At 36.6% G+C, this 25,007-nt stretch overlaps 1 protein-coding gene across 1 annotated transcript in view; it reads left to right on the top strand.

Annotated features, from left to right (window-relative positions):
* The window catches only part of Men-b (NADP-dependent malic enzyme b, mitochondrial), a 1,138,140-nt gene that overhangs the window by 567,112 nt on the left and 546,021 nt on the right, over window positions 1-25,007 (top strand). The window contains exon 4 of the mRNA XM_081728617.1: window positions 2,582-2,763. Within this exon, the coding sequence (XP_081584743.1) occupies window positions 2,582-2,763 (182 nt within the window). The remainder of the gene's footprint in view (window positions 1-2,581; window positions 2,764-25,007) is intronic.

The following is a 25,007-nucleotide window of genomic DNA, read 5'->3' as shown; positions in this document are numbered from 1 at the left end:
TTTTAAGTTTGATGGAGCAACTTAGGAGTGAAGAAGGAGGGGAAGATATATAAGAATCAATTTATATAATTGAAAGTGACTATTTTCGTAACTTAATACCTCTTGAACTATCCGACCGATTTCAGTCAAATTTTCAAAGACTCATGAGGTTCGGATCTGGAAACATTTTTGTAATTTCATTTTAAGAGGAGGGGAGGGGGGCGTATAAATAAAAACTTTTAAAACCTAATAACCTTTCAACTACAAAAACAATCTCGTTCAAATTTTCAACATATATGAGGGTTGGGCCTTGGGTGTTTTTTATCGTTTTATTTTGACGAGCCAACCTAGGGGAGGGGGAGGGGGAGATATATGTAAAAGAAATAAAAATAACTGCTTTTATGACTTCACTCTTGAATTACCCGACCGAGCTCAATCAAATTTTCAACATACATGAGTATAGGAGCAGGGAATACTTTAGGCTATGCACTTTGACGATGCACCAAAGGGGAGGGGGAGGGAGAGAGAAATTTAAAAATGATAAAAAATGACCGATATTAGTGTTGAATCCATAGTTTTCGGGGTCGGTGAGAGAAACAGTGACATTTCTGATGAAGTTTCAATCCAAGTTCAGCCTAATAGTTGGGGAGAGGGAGGGTACAACGTAGGGGAGAGGGATAAACATTTGAAAATGATCGAAAATGACTAATATTAGTGTCGAATCATAGTTTTAGGAGTAGCTGAGATTAACAGTGACAATTCTGATGTGTGCCGCAGCACGGAGAAGGGGAGCTATATATAATAATAATAATAATCGAAAATGACCTATATTAATGTTTAATCCATAGTTTTCGGGATCATTCAGATGAACAGTGACATTTCCGATCCGATTTAAATCCAAAATCAGCCCCGCTACTTGGGGGAGGGGGAGAAAGAGGTATAAAAATGATCGAAAATGGCCACTATGAGTGTCGAATTTATAGTTTTCTGGGTCGCTTAGATGAACAGTGATACTTTCGATCGCGTTTCAATTCAAATTCAACTTGGGGAGGGGAGGAAGATATATTTAAAAATGATCGAAAAATGCCGATATTAGTGCTGAATGCACATTTTTGTGGTCGCTGAGATGAACGGTGACATTTCCGATGCATGGCCCGCTACATGGGGGAGGGGTTATATATATATATATATATATATATATATATATATATATATATATATATATATATATAAATGATCGAAAATGACCAATATTAGTGTCGAATCCATGGTTTTCGGGGTCGCCGAGATGATCAATGATCTTTCCGATACTGGTTAAATCGATGCCATTTAAAACGAAAACAGCGTATTTCACTGGTACTACACACATGAGATACGGAGTTGTGCATTTAAATTTTCATTTCAACCCAGCGAAGCGGGTAATATATGCTAGTGTTCTTTATAGTAAAGAAATTAAATTCACTTTTTCTTAGTTGTAGGTGTTCTGTTTCTCACCTTGTTTTTCACGAAATTAAAGAATGGCCTCAAAAACTAATACTGGCTCAAGGTGTATTGTGCAGTCTTGGTAGACTAAAATGATTATGGAACTGTCCTAAGTTGCATACCTGACGTTGAAGAGAAGCCTTTTACCTTCTGGTAGTCTCCAAGATTTATAATTGATGATTGTTTGAGCATATTAAAGAATTGCTAAAAGTTACAACCTTCAAACCACCTGTACTTCAAGTGCATTCGAAAGTTGATGATTCCTGATGTGTGAACATAATACGTAACTGTTAACGCTAGTCATGAGGTTTAAATTCTATCCAGTGTCCTCGAAAACTTAAGTCATTATGTTTCATGATTATAGGAAAATGCTGACAAAGTATGCATACTTTGCCATATTTCAAGTTTTTATATACAGTTACCTCCAAAACTGATGGTAGTTACATCGTAACGTGAAACTGGTAGTACCTGGTATTATGTTCACTCATCTTAACACACATACAGAAATAAATGTAGTACGAAGATTAATTCATTCAGTGGTCTCTAAAGCTGATGAATCAACGAAATGCAAAATTGCTAAGGTCAGCAAGATCAGCTATCAGCTTCAAATTTCCCCCAAAAAACTTACTCTTTTTGTGTAATGCAAAACTACGAAGATCATATAGCCTGATTTGAATTTCTAATACGTATTTGCATCTGGGGTATGCAAAACTCATTTCTGTGTAATAAGCAGTTATCTTCGTATGACCTTTAACCTTTCCATTCAGTTGACGCCAGCACTGATAATGATGGTGCAACGTAATATAAAGCTGGTCACATCAGTTATAGCCTTCAAATCTTCGCACATCCTAACAGAAGTCACCAGTTCTTTTGAGATTCATAATATTCCCGGGTGTAATACGATGGAACACAATCATCCATATTTGTATCCTCATGATAGAATGGATATAATACAATACCACATAAGTGTTGATTCTTACTACATATGATTGCGGAATATGATGAACTGATGACCAATGATCACTGACGTACTCACCTCTGGTTCTCATTAATGTACTATTTTGCTTTTACGTGTAATGTCATCGTCTGTAATTCATATTAAATTTCTTCTTTATTCCAGGACCGAAACGAAAGACTTTTCTACAGACTGTTATCTGAAAATGTACAGAAGTTAATGCCAATTGTGTATACGCCAACAGTAGGCCTTGCATGTCAAAAATTTGGCTTAATTTTTCGTCGACCACGTGGACTGTTTATTACAATTCATGACCAGGGGCATGTATATGAAGTTCTTCGAAATTGGTAAATAGTAAAATTACTAGTAGAATTAAGTTTTTTTAATACGCATCTTCAGGTGGCTCTTTCATCTAGAAATATTTGGTCATGCATTTTTTCTCAAAATATTTCACAGCATGGATGATAACTTAGGATTTAAAATATTTCCGTAGCATCTCACACTATACATTTACGATTAATGACCAACTTTACCAGAATTTCCGCCATGTATTAAAATTTCGTGATAAATACAAGGACTGGATAAAAAATAACGGCAACATAGTTATAATTCGTACCTGACTTTTTGCTGAGAATACTTGTTGCATTTGTTCAGTGTAATCACCTTCTATCTCTATCACATCGGCACGTCAATCTTTGTCGATGTTTGTGTTGTTCTGCTTCCCACAAAGTGGTTCCTTCATTTTGACGAAGCTGTCACGAAGTCCTGAAAGCAGAGGCGGCCCGTCATAAGGGGCCCGATGGGCCCGACCCTCCCATCGTTTTTGTATTAATATAGAAAAATGTATGTATCTTAAGTTATCCTGCTAGTATTGTTGCTATAATCTTCCTCTGAACCAAAAACAGTAGTTCTGACTCCTTCAAATCAGTTTTTTCCATGTACTGCTTACGCTTATGGGCACGCTATTCACGCGGTCAGGACAAAATAAAGAAAAAAAAGGGCCTAGCAGTCTCAGTATGGTCTTAGTATCGTTTTGCATTGAGATTCGTGTGGCGAGCAACGTGAAAACCCAGCTTGAATGTAGGTAGCATCGGCCAAGAATCGTAGGCCCTCATCCACACGATTGCATCCAACCCTTTCCAAACAAAAAGCTTTGAAGCTTGCCTATTGCCAAAATTCGCCTTGTCTGTAGAGGAGAGGTTATTCCTCACTTTCACTTATTTGTCCCTTGACTTTGCTCTCGTGTCTTACTTCTGCTAAAAGGATCCAAAATCAACCGCGTGTCCATCCCTCAGTTTAGATGTGTATCTTCTTAGTAGCTTTTGTATTATCCCCCCTCCCCCCTGTGTTTTCGTGTGGTTGCGGAAAATAAATAAAGTAAGCGTGTTGTTAGAAAGTATTACGCGCGTTTTCAATAGTGAATCCTCAGAACTTTTCCAAAACAGCCCTTGCAGGAAAATGACTTAACAGTTGTATACCGTTCCTATCCGATGCTGAACAAAAAAAAAAAAAAAAAAAAAGTGAAATCCGAACTATCGGCCGCATGCAACACTGATATTCTTTGCGCAATTAATACCACCAGAGATTTATTACTATCTCTGCGTGACAATGACTTAAGAGATACATTTTCTGAGGTGTCAAAACTAGTGAGCATAGTGTTGACAACGCCTGTTGCTACAGCAGAATCATAACGTTGTTTCAGTACATTAAAAAAAAGGTGAAGACTTGTCTAAGGAATTCGATGAGCCAAGACAGACTCAATGCACTAACAATATTATCTACACACATAGATTATATTACCACAATAAAGAAATTCAACACAAATATGATCCAGAAATTCTCCAGCCTTAAGCATGAAAGAGCATAGTGTATGTATATATATATGGCCCACCCTACCTTGTATTCCACGAGCCGCCACTGCCTGAAAACATTGTTGTGCACCTTGCCCACATGTCACTTCAATCTTAATCCACTCACGGTGTTCTTATATTGTTACAGCGCTTCCACTTTTCTCCCTTGACTGAATAGCCCACTGTCGTTACCACTTGCCGTAATTCATCGACCCACATTATCTTATCAGCTACTGAACTGTTGTGGTGCTGAGATACTTTCCTTTGACGTAAGAACAGTGTTGCCTCTACTTTTTATCCAACCCATGTATATTAAATTCAATGCCAATAAGTGATTTTGCTCAAATCTGAGGTTTGTGTACTATATTTAGCTATATAGCTGTTGCATGTAAAATTATTATTAAAAATATCGGCTTCTCAATTCGAATGTTTCAATCTTTCATAATTTCGATTCTGTTTTAGAAGACCCAGATGGTTACAAATATGAGCATAGTATATGTACTATAAGTAGGTAGCAGGAATTCGTGTATGTGTGAAAAATGAAATGAAATCTTTAAGTTTTATGTCCCACGATTATGCCGGTTAGGCTAAAGGAGACTGTGATGATGATGATAAATATATGAAATGGTGGAATGAGGAAAGTGGGAGGAAACGGGAGAACTCCGAGAAAACCCACGCACACGGTTTGCCCATCACAAAGTTCACTTGGTGCGAGCTGGAATCGAACCAAAGATCCCATGCACCAGAGGTAAACGCTCTACCACTAGGCCACAGCGGCTCCTTCGGATATATGGGACACTGAGAATAAAAATTAGTTACAAGAAGTAAGAACAAGGCATACTGACGTGCCTAAGTAAACTTATTTAGATTCTGCTTTTCGGATTTTCTGAAGTAATGAAAATACATGTAAAAGGATTTTTTTTTTTTTTTTTTTTTTTTTTTTTGTAGTTTAATGTGTCTCAATTCTGTCTTTTGGCTAAAGAAGATAGGTGAGTAATAACAGTGAATGACTGTGAAATTAACAGTCACAGAGGCACAGTCACTAACTAGTAGACCAGCGGGAAGGCGATTTTCTGAAGAACGCTTATGTTAATGATACCTGAAAATGAAAGTACTGTAATTTTAACTGCTACCAAAAATTCACCAAACCGCCATCTCTGCTAAATATATTTTCACTTTTCCAGTCTCTGCTAAATATATGTCTAAACTTAGCCATTTCTCTGAGATACTAATAGGCCAGGCAACGAACGAAAAATAGGGGGGGGGGAATCGTGTAGTTCTGAAATTTGGTACAGTTGTTGGGGAAGTGTCTTAAACAACATACTAAAAGTCCCCGTGGGTGAGGGGTCGGCAACAAGGTGGGGGAGAGATTTAATCCTTTTAACGATGGGATTTTTCCAGGAGTTTGGAAAGTCTTTGTTAAGTAACTACTGCGTCAGCACTACTTACCCGAATTGCATGATCAGTACATCATTCTCTTCAAAACAAGGCAATCTGCTAAATGGAACCTTGCCCATGGCCCTATGACATACACGGAGAGGGAAATTTGTTCTTAAAAAATCGGGAAAATTTTCTTTAAAAATCCCTTTGTAGAAGTTTAGGGCCTTCTAGAGCAGCCCTGGGTAAGAGCACGCGGCCTTAATGTACCCTGGAAAATACATTAGGGTATTGATGATAGTTTTGCATAATACAATTCCCATATATTTGATATTCACCTGGCTGGGAAAATATTTCCCTATCCTATTTGATTATATACGAACAGGGAAAAAAATAGGGTTTAAACCTTCTGGACAAGGTACTTTTTATTCGAATTGTATGGTTAGTATGTCGTTCTCTTTAGAATAAAGAAAGCTTTCAAACGCAACATTGTCCATGCCCCTATGACTGTGCTAAAAGGGAAATTTGGGGAAATTGGGAAAATTCTCTGAAAGTGACTTTCTGGACACTTGGGGCCTCTTAGAGCACCCCAGGAGAAAGTACACGACACAAATGTACCATGAAAAATACTTTTGGGTATTATTGTGATATAAAGTAAAGTGGGAAAGATATTTCCCCATCCTGTTTGAAAGTAAAGAATACACAAATATATAGTAAATACATCAGTACAATTTATTAAATATATGAGTAGTGGGTTAGGTTAAAATGTCTTGAGCAACATACTAATAGTTCTCGTGGAAGGAGAAGTCCAGGCAACAAAAAGACAGTTTATATCAGGGGTGGATAACTTAACGTAACTGTAACGTAACGAAAATAGCTCTCTGTAACAAAATTATTGGTTATTTAATTTCGGTGGGTACAAGACATAACACACATTTTCGTTATGAGGCAGTAACGTTATTCAAGCATGTAACGTTTTTGTACCGTAACTAATTGAAGGAACAAATCTGTTTCTGGTATGCTTCATCACTCTTCTGGGCAAAAAATCCAGCTTTTGTACCACCAGAATGAGATTCTTTCCTATGCGGGTATCTAATGGAACGAAAATGTGCGGAACAGAAGCTATTTCGTTACAAAGACTATTTGCCACATGAGTAACACAGTTGATCAGACAGGTTTGGTAAAGGTATTGTGTTCATCAGTTACAGATCTTATCAGTAGGGATGGCCACATTTTCCGGAAAAACGGAAAATATTTTTTCCGGAAACCGGAAAATTGAAAACGGAAAACGGAAAATTTTCCGGAAAATCGGAAAACGGAAAATTTTCCGGAAAATCGGAAACGGAAAATTTTCCGGAAAATCGGAAGGCGGAAAATTTTCCGGAAAAACGGAAACGGAAAATTTTCCGGAAAAACGGAAACGGAAAATTTTCCGGAAAAACGGAAACGGAAAATTTTCCGGAAAATGAAAATGTTCACTTGGAATAGTGACATTGGTCGTCTTACATTAAGAAATATAACGAAAAATGCTACGCGAAAACAACCTGTAAATGAGGCAATGCTCTTCACCATCTAGTGCTAAAGAAACGCAACTCAAACTTAACAGTGGATAGGAGAGAAAAGGTCGAGTAAATCAGCGACGAAACATTCCTTCCTCCTACATCTATTTGTACACTTGCTTAATCATGTACTTTTTTTGTTTGTGTGAGGGCTTGCAGATCATTCGTTTGCACCGGGAAATTCCCATCATGCGTGTGTTTCGGGAATCCCCGATTATGCGTGTACCTGAGCGCAGAACTCTGGCAGTAGAGCTGGCAGTGTGTTATTAATACAACTGGTATGTTTATATTCCAACCATTTCTTCATTACTTATCGTGATCACGGTGATCTGTCAAGGTCACAGATCCTGGGGGACCGGGGGCAGCCCCCTCAAAGTTCATGTGGACCCCGCATTCTATTTATAAATATACAATATTTTGCACAATTTGAATTCAGTTTGTCTTAAAACCCTCATATATACCTTCTGCATCTGAATGGATCCCCAAAGTTACAGAGAAATCGGCGCCCTAGATTCTATAGAATCCACACGCAGTAGTATTGGCGGGAGTACACTACGTATTCCGAGCTCAGGCGTTAGAACATCGGACTAACATTCAGAAGGCCGATGTTCGATTCGAGCACCCTATCGTCCCGATGGTTTTTTTTTTCTGTAAGTTTATTACTCAGTTACATCCGACCTGTGCCATAGACTTTGTGTTGATTTAAAAATCTACACATTAATTTTTGTATAATTTACATAAATAATTATAGTATATTGATTATATTAATTGTCATGAATTTTTTTAATTGTTTTATAAGATTTTTCACATACAGTATTTTGCACTTTAGTTACTGTTCTCCTTAGAAGAAGTAGCCGTGGGAAAAGATTTTTTTTATAAACATATGGATGCTTGGTGAGCTGGGAGGCTGATCGTATAAATACGGTCCATGTTGTGTGGGGGAGGCACTCTCTTCTCAACCACTAACTTCTTCACATCTCCCAGAGATCCTTACCCCTCTGCGCCTCCGATAGTGAAGGGACGCAGGGATGAAGTTTTCTACCACTCAACCGGACTTACACAATGAGTAGTCGGCTCTAAGATATACCCTATCATTTCTTTTTAAATCTTAGGAAATTAGGATATTTTTAGATAGGATGAATTAAGGATTTTTAGTTAGATTCCTATTATAAGGGAGTCTACCTTTTATTTTTTGATGTAGTATTTTTAAAATATTTTGCTTAATTTTATTTGGGCAGCTCTCTTGAATGATAGAGACTGTTCATTTTAAGTTAATAATGATAACTCTTCTTTCGGGATAAGTGAGCCTGGAAGAGGGTTTGATAGAGATAAAATTTAGCTATTTTCTTTAATAGGTGATGGCGGTCGTTATACGGCGAACCAGATAAAGTTTTTTTTTTTTTTTTTTTTTTGGAACCGCTTTCGGAATGAGGAGGCGCTGTTCTTTTTTCCTTTTTAGTACCCAGTCGCCTGAATGATGTCGGCTGCGGAATTTTTTTTAAAGAATATTGTGGTTGTCTCTTGAATGAGGGGGCATTCACTGAGTTGTTATTGCCTTTGGAATGAGGAGGCATTTAGAGTTTTAATTTTTTAATTGTCTCTTGAATGAGGGGGCATTTAGATAAACATTTTTGATTGTCTCTTAAATGAGGGGACATTTCTGATTGAATTTTTTTTAAACCCAGTTATCTGAGTGATGAATAGCTGCGGATTTTTTCTATTATTTAAGAAATTTTAAGTAGGAACAGCTGAATTAAAGCTGAAAGAGTAATTTCTTTTTTAACCTGTAAAAGATCGAGTGAGTCTTCTACTAGGTCCCATTTATTAACAGTCGTCTAGTCGAGTAAGCTGGCGACAAATATAATACTAGGTTTGCTTCGGTCGGGGATCGAATGAGTCCTCTTCCGGAATGGATATTGGCCGCTCGGCTAAATGAACTGACGGCCTAAAAGATAGTAGGTCGAACAATATAATTTGATAAGAACAAGAATATTAATATTGTATAAAAATTGTACAAAAATTGTAAAGAATTTAAGGGAACTCATTAAAGAATTAAAACCAAGATATTTTTTTTTATGTTTAATTTTCGCAAATACAAAGATTTATTCACAAGTTATTGAATAGTCTCTATATTTTTCCTGTTACTTGTGTAGCTCTATTCAAGGAAACCGTTAGGATTTTTTTTAAATTCTTTTTTCCCCGGATTAGACCGGGAAGGAGCGAAATTTTCACTTGAAAGTATATATGTAATATATTATCAACTACATATATATTATAGAGAACTAATTATATATGTGTTTTATAGTTAAGCGACACATATTATTGGCGCCCGAAACAAGCGACAAAGTGAAAATTATTTTTGTATAGAGACTAAGTGAGAGGAAGTTTCTAATTTTTTAAGGGAAGCATCAATTTATGAAATTACGTTCGGGAAAGTTTTTAAACATGGCAACGGGACTAGATATAAGAACTATTTGCGAAGCACTTGGACTAGAATATAGAGAGGGAGTTAGCTCAGAAGAAATAATTTCTAAGATACAGGAATTAAGAAGGGAAGAGAACAGGCGCGAACAAGGAAGTAATTCTGCTGGAGATAATGAAGAAATGGAGTCAAATATTAGTCAAAGTAAATGGGTGGAAGAAATTAGGCTTAACCTACCTGAATTTACAGGAGATATTCCTAGGGAGGATCCATTTGCGTATCTAGACGAATTAGAAGAATTTAAGCAAGCTAAGAAGTTAAACGATGAACAGCTATTGGAATTAGTTGTCCCTCGGACATTGAAGAAAAGCGGGAAAGTTTGGTTTGCTTTTAAACAACCCTTTTTTAGTTACAAGGAATTCAAAAATTCTTTCTTGAAAGAATATTTTAGTTTCAATTACGAACAAGAGATTAAACAGCAATTGCAAAATAGTTTTCAAAAGGCTGACGAATCTTTAGCTTCGTACACGAGACATGTAGCGCTTATGTTCAGCAGATTAGAAGATCCCCCGGATGAGAAATCTCAGGTCGATTTCATTATGGAGCGTTCTCACCCAAGATTCAGACAGCTGTTATATAACAAGGAAATTGTAACTCTGAAACAGCTAGAAAGCGAAAGTTTGAAGATCCAGCATCTTCTTTTGAGTGAATTATTATATCTACCCGAACGAGAGGCACCCAAGGCATGCAATCCTATTGCAGCGCTAGAAAGAGCAGAAATGGGGCGGGGAAGTAATTTATTACCCCCGGCTCTTAATCCTGCTTATTTTAAGCGTGGACAGAATGACCGCAAGGAAACCGTGACGAATTCTTGCTGTGAAAACAAGACTTTTTCTTGTGATTTTTGTCACAAACGGGGGCATGTTAGTAAGTTTTGTAGAAAGAAAAAAGAAAATAAGAAGGAGAGCTCTGTGGTTCATACGAAAACACATTCTTCTGAAAATAAAGCCCAGAAAGAGAATAATCCAGTAAAAGAACCGCTTATTCTCTGTAAGATTTGGGGGGAAAGTATTGAATTATATGCTGACAGCGGAAGCGAAATTTCATTAATAAATTTATCCCTAGCGGCGAAACTTATAACGAAAGGTGCAAAGATGAAGAAAGAAAAAATAAAATTACAGTTGGCTGAGGGAGAAACAGAAACTGTAGGTGTCATGTATGTTAACATTTACATGAAAGGAAGGAAAGCACGTGTAAAATTGCATGTTTTAAGAGACCTCGCTCATGACTTGATCGGCGGTAGAGATTTAATAAGTGAAATGAAATTGATTTTATTAATTTCGCAGAATTCGTGGACATTTGAAGACGAAAAGCGAAAATTTCCTTTTGAGAAATCAACAAAGCCACTGAAGTTCACCGGAATGATACGGCCGGTTGATAGAAAAAGTGTGGATCGAGTCCAGGGAAAAGAAGATAGAATTAGCGTAGCGGATAGGAATTTCCAAGAGGAAAAAATGACAGAAAATTTGAGAGAGAGAAAACATTTTAGGGGATACAGAGTAAGACACTTATCCCAACATAGAGAAATAGGAAACATTAATTCCGTGATCCCAAAAAACGGATTTTTGATGCCGGCGAGGGTAGCCGGGGAAAGGAGAAAAAAAGTGTCTTTAGCAAGACTAGAACACCTGTTATCAACTGTACTGTCTTTGGCGTAAAGTCTAAAATGTTACTGGATACTGGGGTTTCTGTTTCGGTTTGTTCTAAAGAACTCGCAGATAAATGGGTACAAAATGGGGGGCAAGTAAAAGAAAATTCCTTGACCCTAAGAGTAGCCGATGGGACCACTGTTGCGTGTGGAGAAATTACAGCGACAGTAAAATTTTATGATTTCACTGTTAAACACAAATTTATCATTCTCGAAAAACTTTTGCGAGAAATTCTGGCAGGAAGAGATTTCATTTCGAAGGTGGGGATTGTAATAAATCTTTCTAGAGGAGGATGGTATTGCGAGGACATAGAACAGCCGATTTGTTTATTTGATAGTGATTTCCCAGAGAATTTAATTTTAGATTTTGATAGAAAAATAGAGGGAAATTTACAACCGATAGTAGATAAATTAGACATAGGTGGAGAATTTAGACAGCGAGTTATTGAAATGCTCATAGAAAATAGAGAAGTTTTCTCAGAAGAACCTAAGGTAACTAATGTTATAGAACATCATATAGAGCTAAAGGAAGATAAATTAAGACCCTTGTCAGAAGAAAAAAGAAGAATTATGTGCCAGTTACTAGATGAGATGGAGTCTCAAGGAATCATAGTTAAAAAGCCTACTAAATATCTCAGTAGCCCATTATTACACAAAAAGAAATCGGGATCTTTCAAAATTATATTAGATGCGAGAAATATTAATAGGGTTACGAAAACTGAAAAGAGTCAATTACCTGACATACAGGAAGCTATAGCTCACCTTGGGGGGAAGAAGATATACTCAATTTTTGATATTTGTAATGCTTATGGACATATACCTATAGCAGAAGATTCTCAAAAATACACAGGCATGCTTACATGTCAAGGGATATATCAATATGCCCGTGGGTGTTACGGATTATGTACATTACCTTATACGTTGAATAGAATGATGCAAATAGTACTTGCAGAATGTTATTTTAAGACCGCAATTGTGTACTATGATGATGTAGTGGTCGCAAGTGAGAGTGAAGAACAGCACTTAGAAGATTTGCGAATAGTATTTGAGAAATTGAGAAAAGCGAATATAGCGCTCAGTTTTAACAAAGTACAGTTATTTGTGAAATCTTTCGATTTTCCTGGTTTTCATATAGAAAACGGGAGTGTATCGTGTGATCGAGAAAAGGTTAGGATGGCCAGACAGATAAAGAGACCTAGGGGTATCAAAGATCTACAAAGAGTTCTGGGGTTTTATAATTATTTCAGATCAGCTATACCGAACATGGCGAAAATTACTGCTCCTCTTTCCCAACTTTTGCGTAGAAATGAAAAGTTCAAATGGACAACTGAATGTGAAGATGCTATTAAGAAACTGCAACAAATCCTTGAAAGCGATCCGAAGTTGCTTTTGCCAGATTTAAATAAGGAATTTTACCTATTCGTGGATACATCGGATATAGCGACGGGGTTTGTGATTTCTCAAAAGATAGATGGAAAGAAGCTCAGAGTAATCGCGTATGGATCTAAGAAACTGACAGATTCTCAGCGGAAATACAATACTACAATGAAGGAACTTCTTGGGATATTAATCTCTATAGAGAGATTTGAGAAATATTTGCTGAATGCACCCACAGTATTCGTATATACTGATCACATTTCTTTATTACCTCTTTTGAAAGCTACCAAAGTACCAGCTGTTGTTTGCAGATGGATAAATAGAATTAGTAAATACCCTGTTGTTTTGAGACATTTAAAGGGAAAGGCCCTGTATGTAGACTATTTGAGTCGCATACAGGATGATTACACAATCCCGGAGGAATATGAGGGAAATGATTTAATGAATGAATATTATCCCTTAGAGGACGTCGGAGACAACGGGTTCTTGAAACTCGAAATGAGTGATGGAAAATTGATTGATTTTCAGGAGTTACCTAGAGAAGAAGTCAATATAACTGCTTTTTATAATAGCGGCAGTTTGAAAGAAGAAAGAAAAAAGAAGAAAGGTATTTGTAGTATACCGAGATGTATTTTACATAACTTTGGTTCGGAGGAAATAAAAAGAGGATTTGAAGAATTACCTTTCCTTGAAAAAGATGAAGATTCACACGGAGAAGAAAAAACCGTGGATAAAATTGTTAACGTTGAAGAATTTAAGAAAGCTCAGAGAGAAGATGACGAACTGGGAAAAATAATAAAGCTTTTTAGTGGGAAAGAAATAGCTTTAGAGGGAAAGCAGTATAGCCGGATTAAACGATTAGCTGAAATATCAATTATTGATGTCGATGGCCTACTAAAGAGAATAGTTAAGGATAAGGTAACCAATGATGCTAGATTTGTTATATGGGTTCCTAGTAAATTAAGGGATCTTGTATTGAAAGCTTTGCATAGTTCTGTTTATTCCGGACACCCTGGAATAAAAGGAACCATTTTGAAAACTCAGACGAAGTTTAGTTGGATAGGAATGAGTCAAGACATAACACGCTATTGTTTAGCTTGAGAGACATGTGCGAAGTTTAAATCGTCTACAAGTAAGAATACGGGGTTTATGAGCAGTACTCTAGTAACCAAACCTGGACATACGCTATATGTAGATATACTGGGTCAAATAGTCAAGAAAGACAGGAGGTTTTATGTATGCTTTTATAGCAACGGATGCGTTCTCAAGGTTTACTAGAATATTTCCATTGAGAAAGATTTCCGCCAGAGCTGTGTGCGACTGCATAATGACAGTATTTTGTCAAAGCGAATTTTATGAAGTTCTGGTTTCTGATAATCATTCAATATTTAAAAATAAGCTTTGGTCTGATACCCTGAAGCTATTGAAAGCTAAAAAGGTGCACACTGTTAGATATAGACCCTGTGGTAATAAAAGCGAAGTATATTGCAAGAAAGTTAAACAGCTTTTAGCTATGTACTGTAAATCACATCCGCAGTGGCCTAATAATATTAAAGAAATTGAATTCGCTATAAACAATCAGATTTGTTCTAGCACCTCATTCTCGCCGAGTTTTTTACATTTTGGTAGAGAAATGAGGGATCCTTTTGAATTAGTATCTAATGAGATGCGAGTAAAGGAGAACGAAAATAATGTATTGAATTATGTGAGAGACACGGCTAAACGAATATCTGAAGCCAGAGAATTAGCGTTAAAAGTACAAGAAAGGACTCACAAAGAACAAGAAAGAAAATATAATGTTAAAAGGAAAGAGAATCCGTATAATGTCGGAGATAAAGTTTGGTTAAAAGCTGTAAGAGTGTCGTGCGCCGCAAAGAGGGAGACAGCAGGTTTATTAGCAAAGTGGACGGGGCCTTATGTTATTAAGAACAAAATCGCTCCTAATAGTTATGAAATTGTTGAAGACTTAGTTCGAAAAACAGTGTTGAAGGTTAACTGTGATCAGCTTAAAAAGTATTATGACAAACCAGACTTTGTAAATAAGGAAACAGAAAAAGAAATTGCTACTCCAAAACGTTTTCCTAGAATGTCGTACAATTTTCGACACAAGTAAGAGTATAAATGTACAAGTTAGAGTACTTTAAGATAATTTTTTTTGAAACAGACTTTCTTACTTTTTTTTTTCCTTCCCAAAATCCTCTGTGACCCCTATTTTCTGAATAGAAGAGAGTTAATCATAATTATGGAAACAGAGAAATAGCCGAAGAATTGAGGGAACAAATGTGAGACTTCTGACCAGAGAAAAAGAACTTTGAACCGTAATAAATTTTAGAGGGAAACCTTCTCTGAAGACAGAACCAGAGGTCATGGAAATAAGAGACGAAGGGGTGGGTTCTTACCCTTCGACAAGTGAACTGTGAAAATGAAATTGGATACTACTCACAGGCTTCTCTCGTATATTTTTAGTGGAAACAGTTCACAAAGTATTAAGATGGATTTATTGAATATCTTTCTATGGGAACTGGGCAAATCCATGTGGTTATAAGAACGAGAATTCTAAAATTCCTCATTCAGTACTAATTCTGGAGTTGAGAAGACCGCAGTTTTTTCTTTTTGTTGTTGTTGTTGTTGGTTCGCTTAGTTTGTCAACACGTCCTTTAAACTACCAGTGAATCACCGAAACGTATATGTATCGGCCAGACCGAAAGCCTTCCCGAGTCTGGATGTCGAGCTCTTGTTCCAGGTGGACAGAGCAAAGAATAGAAACAAAAGAAAGAGGAGGGAAGAAAACCAGCCCACAGGTCCAGAATCGACGAGTGCAGAAACAAAAGACTGGGACCTTCCCCTTAGTCTAGTACAGCAAATTGAAAAATTAAGGGGACAAGAAGAAAAGAGAAAAGAGGAAAGGGAAGAAGAAAAAAAGGAGGAACCAGAAGGAAAAAGGCAAAAGATGGAGCAAGAGCTTCCTATAGAAGAAGAGGATGACTATTTATCCATCTATACTGAGAGCATCGGGACACCCCCAACCCCCGGGAGAGATATTGACTGGGAAGAACTAATAGAGTCAAAACTCAGTGGAGAGTGAGTGAACTTTTCAAAGTGAAGTGTTTTGTGAGTGACAGAGTGTATATAGTGTTATAAGAATATTTATAAACTGTGACTTTTTTAATAACACAGGAACAAATGAAAACTTTTGCATAAAGGACTTTTTTGGAAATTCAGAGGGTAAAACAGTCTTTTTTTCTTTTTTTAAAGTTTTTCTTTTTTCTTTTAGGAAAGGTTATTATGTGTTGATTTAAAAATCTACACATTAATTTTTGTATAATTTACATAAATAATTATAGTATATTGATTATATTAATTGTCATGAATTTTTTTAATTGTTTTTTAAGATTTTTCACATACAGTATTTTGCACTTTAGTTACTGTTCTCCTTAGAAGAAGTAGCCGTGGGAAAAGATTTTTTTTATAAACATATGGATGCTTGGTGAGCTGGGAGGCTGATCGTATAAATACGGTCCATGTTGTGTGGGGGAGGCACTCTCTTCTCAACCACTAACTTCTTCACATCTCCCAGAGATCCTTACCCCTCTGCGCCTCCGATAGTGAAGGGACGCAGGGATGAAGTTTTCTACCACTCAACCGGACTTACACAATGAGTAGTCGGCTCTGAGATATACCCTATCATTTCTTTTTAAATATTTTTAGATAGGATGAATTAAGGATTTTTAGTTAGATTCCTATTATAAGGGAGTCTACCTTTTATTTTTTGATGTAGTATTTTTAAAATATTTTGCTTAATTTTATTTGGGCAGCTCTCTTGAATGATAGAGACTGTTCATTTTAAGTTAATAATGATAACTCTTCTTTCGGGATAAGTGAGCCTGGAAGAGGGTTTGATAGAGATAAAATTTAGCTATTTTTTTTTAATAGGTGATGGCGGTCGTTATACGGCGAACCAGATAAAGGTTTTTTTTTTTTTTTTTTGGAACCGCTTTCGAAATGAGGAGGCGCTGTTCTTTTTTGCTTTTTAGTACCCAGTCGCCTGAATGATGTCGGCTGCGGAATTTTTTTTTAAAGAATATTGTGGTTGTCTCTTGAATGAGGGGGCATTCACTGAGTTGTTATTGCCTTTGGAATGAGGAGGCATTTAGAGTTTTAATTTTTTAATTGTCTCTTGAATGAGGGGGCATTTAGATAAACATTTTTGATTGTCTCTTAAATGAGGGGACATTTCTGATTGAATTTTTTTTTTAACCCAGCTATCTGAGTGATGAATAGCTGCGGATTTTTTCTATTATTTAAGAAATTTTAAGTAGGAACAGCTGAATTAAAGCTGAAAGAGTAATTTCTTTTTTAACCTGTAAAAGATCGAGTGAGTCTTCTACTAGGTCCCATTTATTAACAGTCGTCTAGTCGAGTAAGCTGGCGACAAATATAATACTAGGTTTGCTTCGGTCGGGGATCGAATGAGTCCTCTTCCGGAATGGATATTGGCCGCTCGGCTAAATGAACTGACGGCCTAAAAGATAGTAGGTCGAACAATATAATTTGATAAGAACAAGAATATTAATATTGTATAAAAATTGTACAAAAATTGTAAAGAATTTAAGGGAACTCATTAAAGAATTAAAACCAAGATATTTTTTTTTTTTTATGTTTAATTTTCGCAAATACAAAGATTTATTCACAAGTTATTGAATAGTCTCTATATTTTTCCTGTTACTTGTGTAGCTCTATTCAAGGAAACCGTTAGGATTTTTTTTTAAATTCTTTTTCCCCGGATTAGACCGGGAAGGAGCGAAATTTTCACTTGAAAGTATATATGTAATATATTATCAACTACATATATATTATAGAGAACTAATTATATTTGTGTTTTATAGTTAAGCGACACAACTTTTTAACCCTAAGATAAATTCAATTGTACTGATGTAATTCAATTTTACACTTTACCCTAGTATTACCATCTTGCAACTATAAGCGTCACGAATTCCAAATACCGGTATTATTGACTATAAATACCATAGTATGTAGCACTACTTGAAACTCGCACCAGCTATTCATATAATGATCTATTCCACATAATTCTCTTCGTAACTTTTTCCGCTAATTTCTCTTAAACTGAAGGACGATTCCACCTAGTCATCGATACATCAATTCAGTTCTCAATGCTGACTTATTATCTATGTTTCTGTATGCATTTGAAAGTTTTACTTATTATTAGAGCAACCCAAAAGCATAGAAAGCATAAAAAGCATAATAGCTATTTACACATATGGTTGGTACCTTGAACATGGTTGTGGCTGTCTAAGGGTCCAGAAGAAACTAATTTTAAAAGCATAATTTTAGAAAATAAAGCATAAAGCATAATTTAAAAGATATAGCACAATTCTTTAAAAAAATCTCTAACTTCAAGTTTAACATAATGTATTAATATTTTTAAGAAACAATATTTACAATGCAAAATCATTGAGAACATAACAATGCAACAATGAAAAGCTTATTTTTATTTCTGTAAACTTTTTGGTCTAATCTTTTGACGTGGAGAAAAGAATAAAGGACAAAAAGAAGAAAACTTCCACCAACAATGAATAGTACACAAGAACTCCACACTATACAGTTATGTGTACCTCTTGAAGTTGAGCACTTTCTGTACTTATTGGTGGCGTCTTTTACTTTCCCTTTCTGTATATATGCACCTCTAAGGCGCACACAAGTGATTAAAAAAAAACTGACTCGAGTAAAGCCTCTCTTTACAGTGCATTAGGTAGAAAGTTAATTAAATATGAAAGAAACTGGTTGCATAAAATATTAATAAATAGATCAAGATATTTAGAATATTTAATGTATAGTAAATATTATACACGATTAATGTAAAACAATGATTGAAATTAATAATAAAGCATAATAAAGCATAATTTGGAAGAAAAACAAAGCATAATGTGGGTTGCTCTACTTATTATTCTACATTCATGTTTTGTTACTAAATTGTGAACTCCTAATGCAATTAAAGTGTTTTATATTATTATTATTACTACGTAAGAAACAGAAAAGAATTCTGTGTTATCTCAGAGACCCTAAACCTTGTTCTTCCGCAAGAGCAGAGGTGCTTCATAGTAAAATAAGTAATATGGTACCAAACGATCTTCTTCCTTTTCCTTTCGTTGAAGCAATTCGGTTTCTTTAATTTATGAATGAAGTAGAACCAAGTTACCACTCACCATCCAGGCAAACTGTGACTCGCCGTATTGAGGTCTTGTTTTCTAAGGAGAAATGTGGCTGCGGAATCGATTGATTTGACAACAGATAGCTGGGCTTCGCAGCCTACGGAAAGTTATATTACAATCACAGCCCACTATATGCTTCCATCTAAGTTCAATAAGTTCAGTCCTTCAAATAATTGAAATAGAAGTGAGGCTCACAAGGGTAAACCTAACTCAGCACTTAGCACATGTTGCAGAGTAGTGGAACATTTTAGATAAAATACATGCAATTGTCTATGACAATGCTAGTAATATCACAAGTGCGATACGAGAACTTTCGTATGGAAGCATATGTTGTTTTGCTCAGACCCTACAACTCTATAAATAAGGGACTTGCAATAGAGAAAATCGAGAAAATGTTAAGTGTTGCTAGTCGGATTGTTTCCCACTTTAAACATAGTGGGCCTTATGCAGAGTCATTTTGACATATGATTAACGTCATACTAAAGGCCTGACTACTGCAGGAACTATTTAGTATGGCACTAATAACGCGTCAAAACGACTCTGCATAAGGCCCAGTACGTTGGCAACGTCAGAACTGGAAAAACAGTAAAGGTTATTAGGATTGGAAGTACATTTCCTTATACAGCAAGTTAAAACTCGGTGGAACAGCATACATGAAATGCTTGAGAAATTGATAGAACAAAGAAGAGCTCTTAACAATGGATTATCAGATAGAAATGTAACAAAGACGTCAGATTGCAAGAAGTTTAACCCTTTAAGGATGTCCAAAATTTTAGACTTTCACTCAAACAGCTACTGCTTCCTTACTATTTATCGTAGGGTCATGGTTCATACCTCGTTTTTCTCACGATAGAGCATACTTACCAACGGTATCACGTGTCTGTATCATAAACCTTAACCGGAAAATCGAAAAAAAACGGATTTTTTCTGAAAAAATCACCCCTTCGTAACACTTGCGCCCCTCGGGCCCGTCCCCGGTTTCACGTAGGGATCTAAAAAATTGATAAATACCCAAAGGTAGGTCTACACACAATCCTTATGCAAGTTTCAATCTGATATCTTGAAAATTAAAGGCGTGAAAAAGTTTTGAAATTTGTCTTAAGAAAAAAAAGTCACGTTCCTTCGCACCACTTGGCGCCGCCAAGTTGACCATCCGGTTCCAAAACGCATCTCCGGTGTTCTTTGGTCCATCCTTGACTTGAAAAATAAAAAAAATCCCGGCTTAAATACCTGTTATAGAACCTAAATAAGCGGTCAAAGAGGTTTAAATAGCTGTTATAGAACCTAAATAAGCGGTCAAAGACGATAGTACGCCATGGTATATAAATATACCAGAACTCTTTAAAAGGTTAAACTTCCTACAGACTAGGGATAGCCACATTTTCAGGGAAAACGGAATATAATTCTTCCGCAAACTGGAAAATTAGAAAGGAAAGACGAAAATTTTTCCGGAAAATCGAAAAACGGAAAATTTTCCGGAAAAACGGAAACGGAAAATTTTCCGGAAAAACGGAAACGGAAAATTTTCCGGAAAATCGGAAAACGGAAAATTTACCGGAAAAACGGAAACGGAAAATTTTCCGGAAAATCGGAAGACGGAAAATTTTCCGGAAAAACGGAAACGGAAAATTTTCCGGAAAAACAGAAACGGAAAATTTTCCGGAAAAACGGAAAACGGAAAATGTGATTTCCGGAAACCGGAAAACTCTTTTTCCGGAAATGGCCATCCCTACTTATCAGATCTATGGAGAGTTCCTCGGGCATGGTATCAATTATATCGTTCTTCAGAGGGTCACATTGAACTTCGTTCTTCAGGTGGTGAAACAGAAAGAAATTTCTTTCATATGTTGTTATTGCAAATCTAAAGCAGTAGGGAGAAAAAAGAACTTGATCGATTTCTGTGAATATCACAGGAGAAAGAAAGTCAGTCACAACGCAGGTGGAACCGTGGAAGGGGCAGCAGGGTCAAGGGGAAGCATAGAGTGAGCCAAAAGTAGCAAAGGGGAGGGAAAAATAGACAATGTCTTTCATTCTTCATCTTGCTTTGTTTTCATAGCGCTCTTCGCTGTCCACAAGAGTATGATTATTTGATGTGAGACCTGTTCCATGAATGGGGGCGCAAGCCTGTGAAAATCATATTATTATTATTATTACTAAAACAAAACTTTATAGTTCTATACAGCCCACAAAATAGCTAGAAAATTGCGTAATGCATGGCCACGGAGTAGCGGAGTTTGCTGATTCTTAATCCAGGCAGATCCCCAATTGGTTCACTATATTGAGTAAAGATTTATTATTATTATTATTATTATTATTATTATTTCTAACGAGCGTAGGCTAGTGGTTAGCGTTCTTCCTTCGCAAAAGGGAGATCCTAGGTGCAAAGCTTGTGGCTTGCTACCCTGACTAGTTACACCAGTTTTTTCGCGGTTCCACAAGGTGAATGTCGGGATGTTATCTTTAAGCATAAATCCTGCCTGATTTTCTTCTTTCCTTTTTCCACTATTGATGTTAAAATATTATGTTGTAAATTGGCCTTAGAGGCTGTATTTGAAATATTGTTACATAAATAAATGAATGTTTAGAGCACACCAGGCACGCGTTCATTTTTTTTATTTTTTTTATGGTTCCAAAGATTTTTGGGGGGTCTTATACGTATATTGTAGTATTTAACCTGTGTTATTCAACATCTGAAAAGCCTAAGTAATTGTCAGTTAGTGCCTCCTATTTCTCAGAAAAAATGATAGTGCTAGAGATATAAAATACAATTTTTAGGCCATATCATTCGTTTCGATATGAAACAAATATACTTGTGTTAAGAAAGTTCACAAACATTCGTCGACCTACGAAGTTTAGTGAGGGCGGGGAATCTGAATTCAGTAGACCTCACGTAGCTCCTGGTTTCAATTCTCAGTAGGAGCTAAAGTGTTACCCAGCATCTTGAGACAATGGGAAAACTTCCTAAGTTAAGACTACGGTAGACTAGCGGAATCTGGTTACGTGCTATGTGTCTTCCTTTCACTTGCTGCAATACTGCTATTGTTTAGGGTTAAAATTCATAAAGTATACTGCGGAGGAAGGGGGAGTAAATTCAATCCCGTGTTGCAAGTTTACACATGTACATGGAAAACAATATTTCAATTTAAAGTATGTGAAATATTTTTATGACAAAAGTTGGTGTATACTATATTTTCTTTATGACATCTTGTATATCCCTCAATTTTAGGTTAAAATCTGCCAAGAATAAAAGTTTAAGTTCACCTTTCTCCATATTTTTTTTTTTTAAATGTATGTATGGTCAACGATAATTTTCGTTAGAAAGTATTCGATTTTGGGGTAATTTGGCGTACTTTTATTTGAGGCTTCCCGATTTATGAAACAATATAGACAGGGCCGGCGGTAGCAGTTTTGCCGCCCTGGGCAGTACTTTCACATGCCGCCCCTTTAATCCGCAAACCTTATTTTGACAGAAGGCGTTCAAGCATCATGGAAAAGTATGATGCCCCATTTAAAAACATATATGAAATGGAAAAGCAAAGAAAAAAATTGAACTACCTCCCTTGAATGCTTACGTAATATTTAAACGACTCCATACATGACACAGTATTCAATATGCTCGATTTCGCTGTACATCTGTGCAGGGTTGAATTCAGGGGGTAGCCCGGGGGGAATCTCCCCCCGAAGAAAATTCATTCCCCCCCGGGGAAACTCAAAACATTTCAGTCACAAAATGTAGAAATTATTTCACCCAATTATTTGCTTTCTTCCCGTGCACGTGCAGACGAAATCCGATCTCTCAATATACATATAAATGACGCAGACCCATTCTATATAAATATTAAGCATGTAACATCTAAGATAGAATACAAAATAGTCAATAAAACTTGTATTTCTTAATGCTATGATCGAGTTTGGCAGAACATGAAATTGTTAACTATTGAAGAAAGGTTTGTATTTTAGTAGGTACTATACTCTCGCTCTATATTATATACTACTAGGTAGCACTAGCACAGATTAAGATAGGAAAGGAAAGATAAGGAAGATCTTTCGATCATTCCATATGATCTCTGATTCAACAGACTTCAGTTCTTGAAAATGTACAGTTCTTGCATTATTTTAAATAGGGCACAGTAGGGTGTTGTCACTTGGCGCTGTTTTTTTTCCTACTGCGCATGCGCAAACCCTTGACGCTGATTGGCTGGCGCAGGTCACGTGACCCCGCCCCCTTGGCCACGCCCCTTGACGCTGATTGGCTGGCGCAGGTCACGTGACCCCGCCCCCTTGGCCACGCCCCTTGACGTTGATTGGTTGGCACCAGAGTAGTATTGGCTGCACTATAGGACACTTTTTGGCCCCTGGGTCCCTGCCTCAGGACCCATGGGGTCCATTACCTTTCATAAGATATGGGTATATTTGTGCACTCCTTTAAAAATTTGGGAGGGGTACTTTGGCCCACCCCTTAAATTTTGGAAATTGCTCATTTTATATATTTGGTATTATAGTATTGGACCCAGGTCCCTGGCCGGGGTCAATGACCTAGGGGTACATAGGACCACCCCCTCTAAATTTTGGCATGGGTACCTTGGCCCACCCCCTAAATTTTGGCAGGGGTACATAGGACCACCCCCCTTAAATTTTGGAAATTGCCAAATCTAAAAAATTTGGTATGGTAGCCTAGGACCACAGTATGTACCTCTATCAGTATTGGGTGTCTATGTCGTTCCCTTTCATGGGTAAAAAATTGCCAAAAAGTCAAATTTCGGAGGTTTTTGACCTAATTTATCCCCTTTGATGAGGTGTTATTACCCTATATGGTTATATGGGCGTATACAGGGGTCCATTCCCTTTCATAAGACATGGGTATATTAATGCACCCCTTGAAAAATTTGGGAGGGGTACCTTGGCCCACCCCTTAAATTTTGGAAATTGCTCATTTTATATATTTGGTATTATAGTATTGGACCCTAACATGTATTATAATAAATTTGGGTGGTCCACCTCGTTCACTTCTAGGGCTACAAAATTGCCAAAATATAAACGTAAGCAATACGTTGTTCCACGTGTTTGTTCTTTTGGCCCAATTTATCCTCTTGGATGAGGTTCTATTACCTTATATGGTTATGTATAGGGGTCTATTCCCTATCATAAGACATAGGTACATTTGTGCACTCCTTTAAAAATTTGGGAGGGGTACTTTGGTCCACCCCTTAAATTTTAGAAATTGCTCATTTTATATATGCGGTATTATAGTACTGGACCCTAACATGTATTATGATAAATTTGGGTGGTCCACCTCGTTCCCTTTTAGGGGTACAAAATTGTCAAAATATAAACGTAAGCAATACGTTGTACCACGTGTTTGTTTTGGCTCAATTTATCCCCTTGGATGAGGTCCTATTACCTTATATGATTATATGGTTATGTACATTGGTCCATTCCCTATTATAAGACATGGGTATATTGATGCACCCTTTAAAAATTTGGGAGGGGTACCTTGGCCCACCTCTTTATTTTGGAAATTGCCCAATTTAAACATTTGGTATAATAGTATAAGACCCTAATATATATATATATATATATTACTATAAATTTGGGTGGTCCATCTCGTTCCCTTTCATGGGTACGAAATTGCCAAATTTTAGTACAACCACGTGTTTCGTTTTTCACCTAATTTATTCACTTGGATGAGGTCCTATTACCTAATATGATTATATGGTCATGTATAGGGGTCCATTTTCTATCATAAGACATAGGTACATTGATGCACCCCGGGAGGGGTACCATAGCCAATCCCTTAAATTTTGGAAATTTTTCAATTTAAGCATTCGCTATCATAGTACATGACCTCAATATGTATCATGATAAATTTGGGTGGTCCACCTTGTTCCCTTTCATGAGTAAAAAAATGCCAAAATATAAACATAAGCAATATGTTGTATCACGTGTTTGGTTTTTGGCCCAATTTATCCCGTTTGATGCAGTCTTATTACCGTATGTGGTCATATGGTCATGTATATAGGTTCATTTCCTATCATAAGACATGAGTACATTGATGCACCCTTTAAAAA

Source organism: Thermobia domestica, chromosome 10 (genome assembly GCF_964235325.1).
Source record: "Thermobia domestica chromosome 10, izTheDome1.hap1.1, whole genome shotgun sequence".
Lineage (NCBI taxonomy): Eukaryota > Metazoa > Arthropoda > Insecta > Zygentoma > Lepismatidae > Thermobia > Thermobia domestica.
Note: the sequence above shows the minus strand (reverse complement) of the source record. Positions and strands in the feature narration are given on the sequence as shown.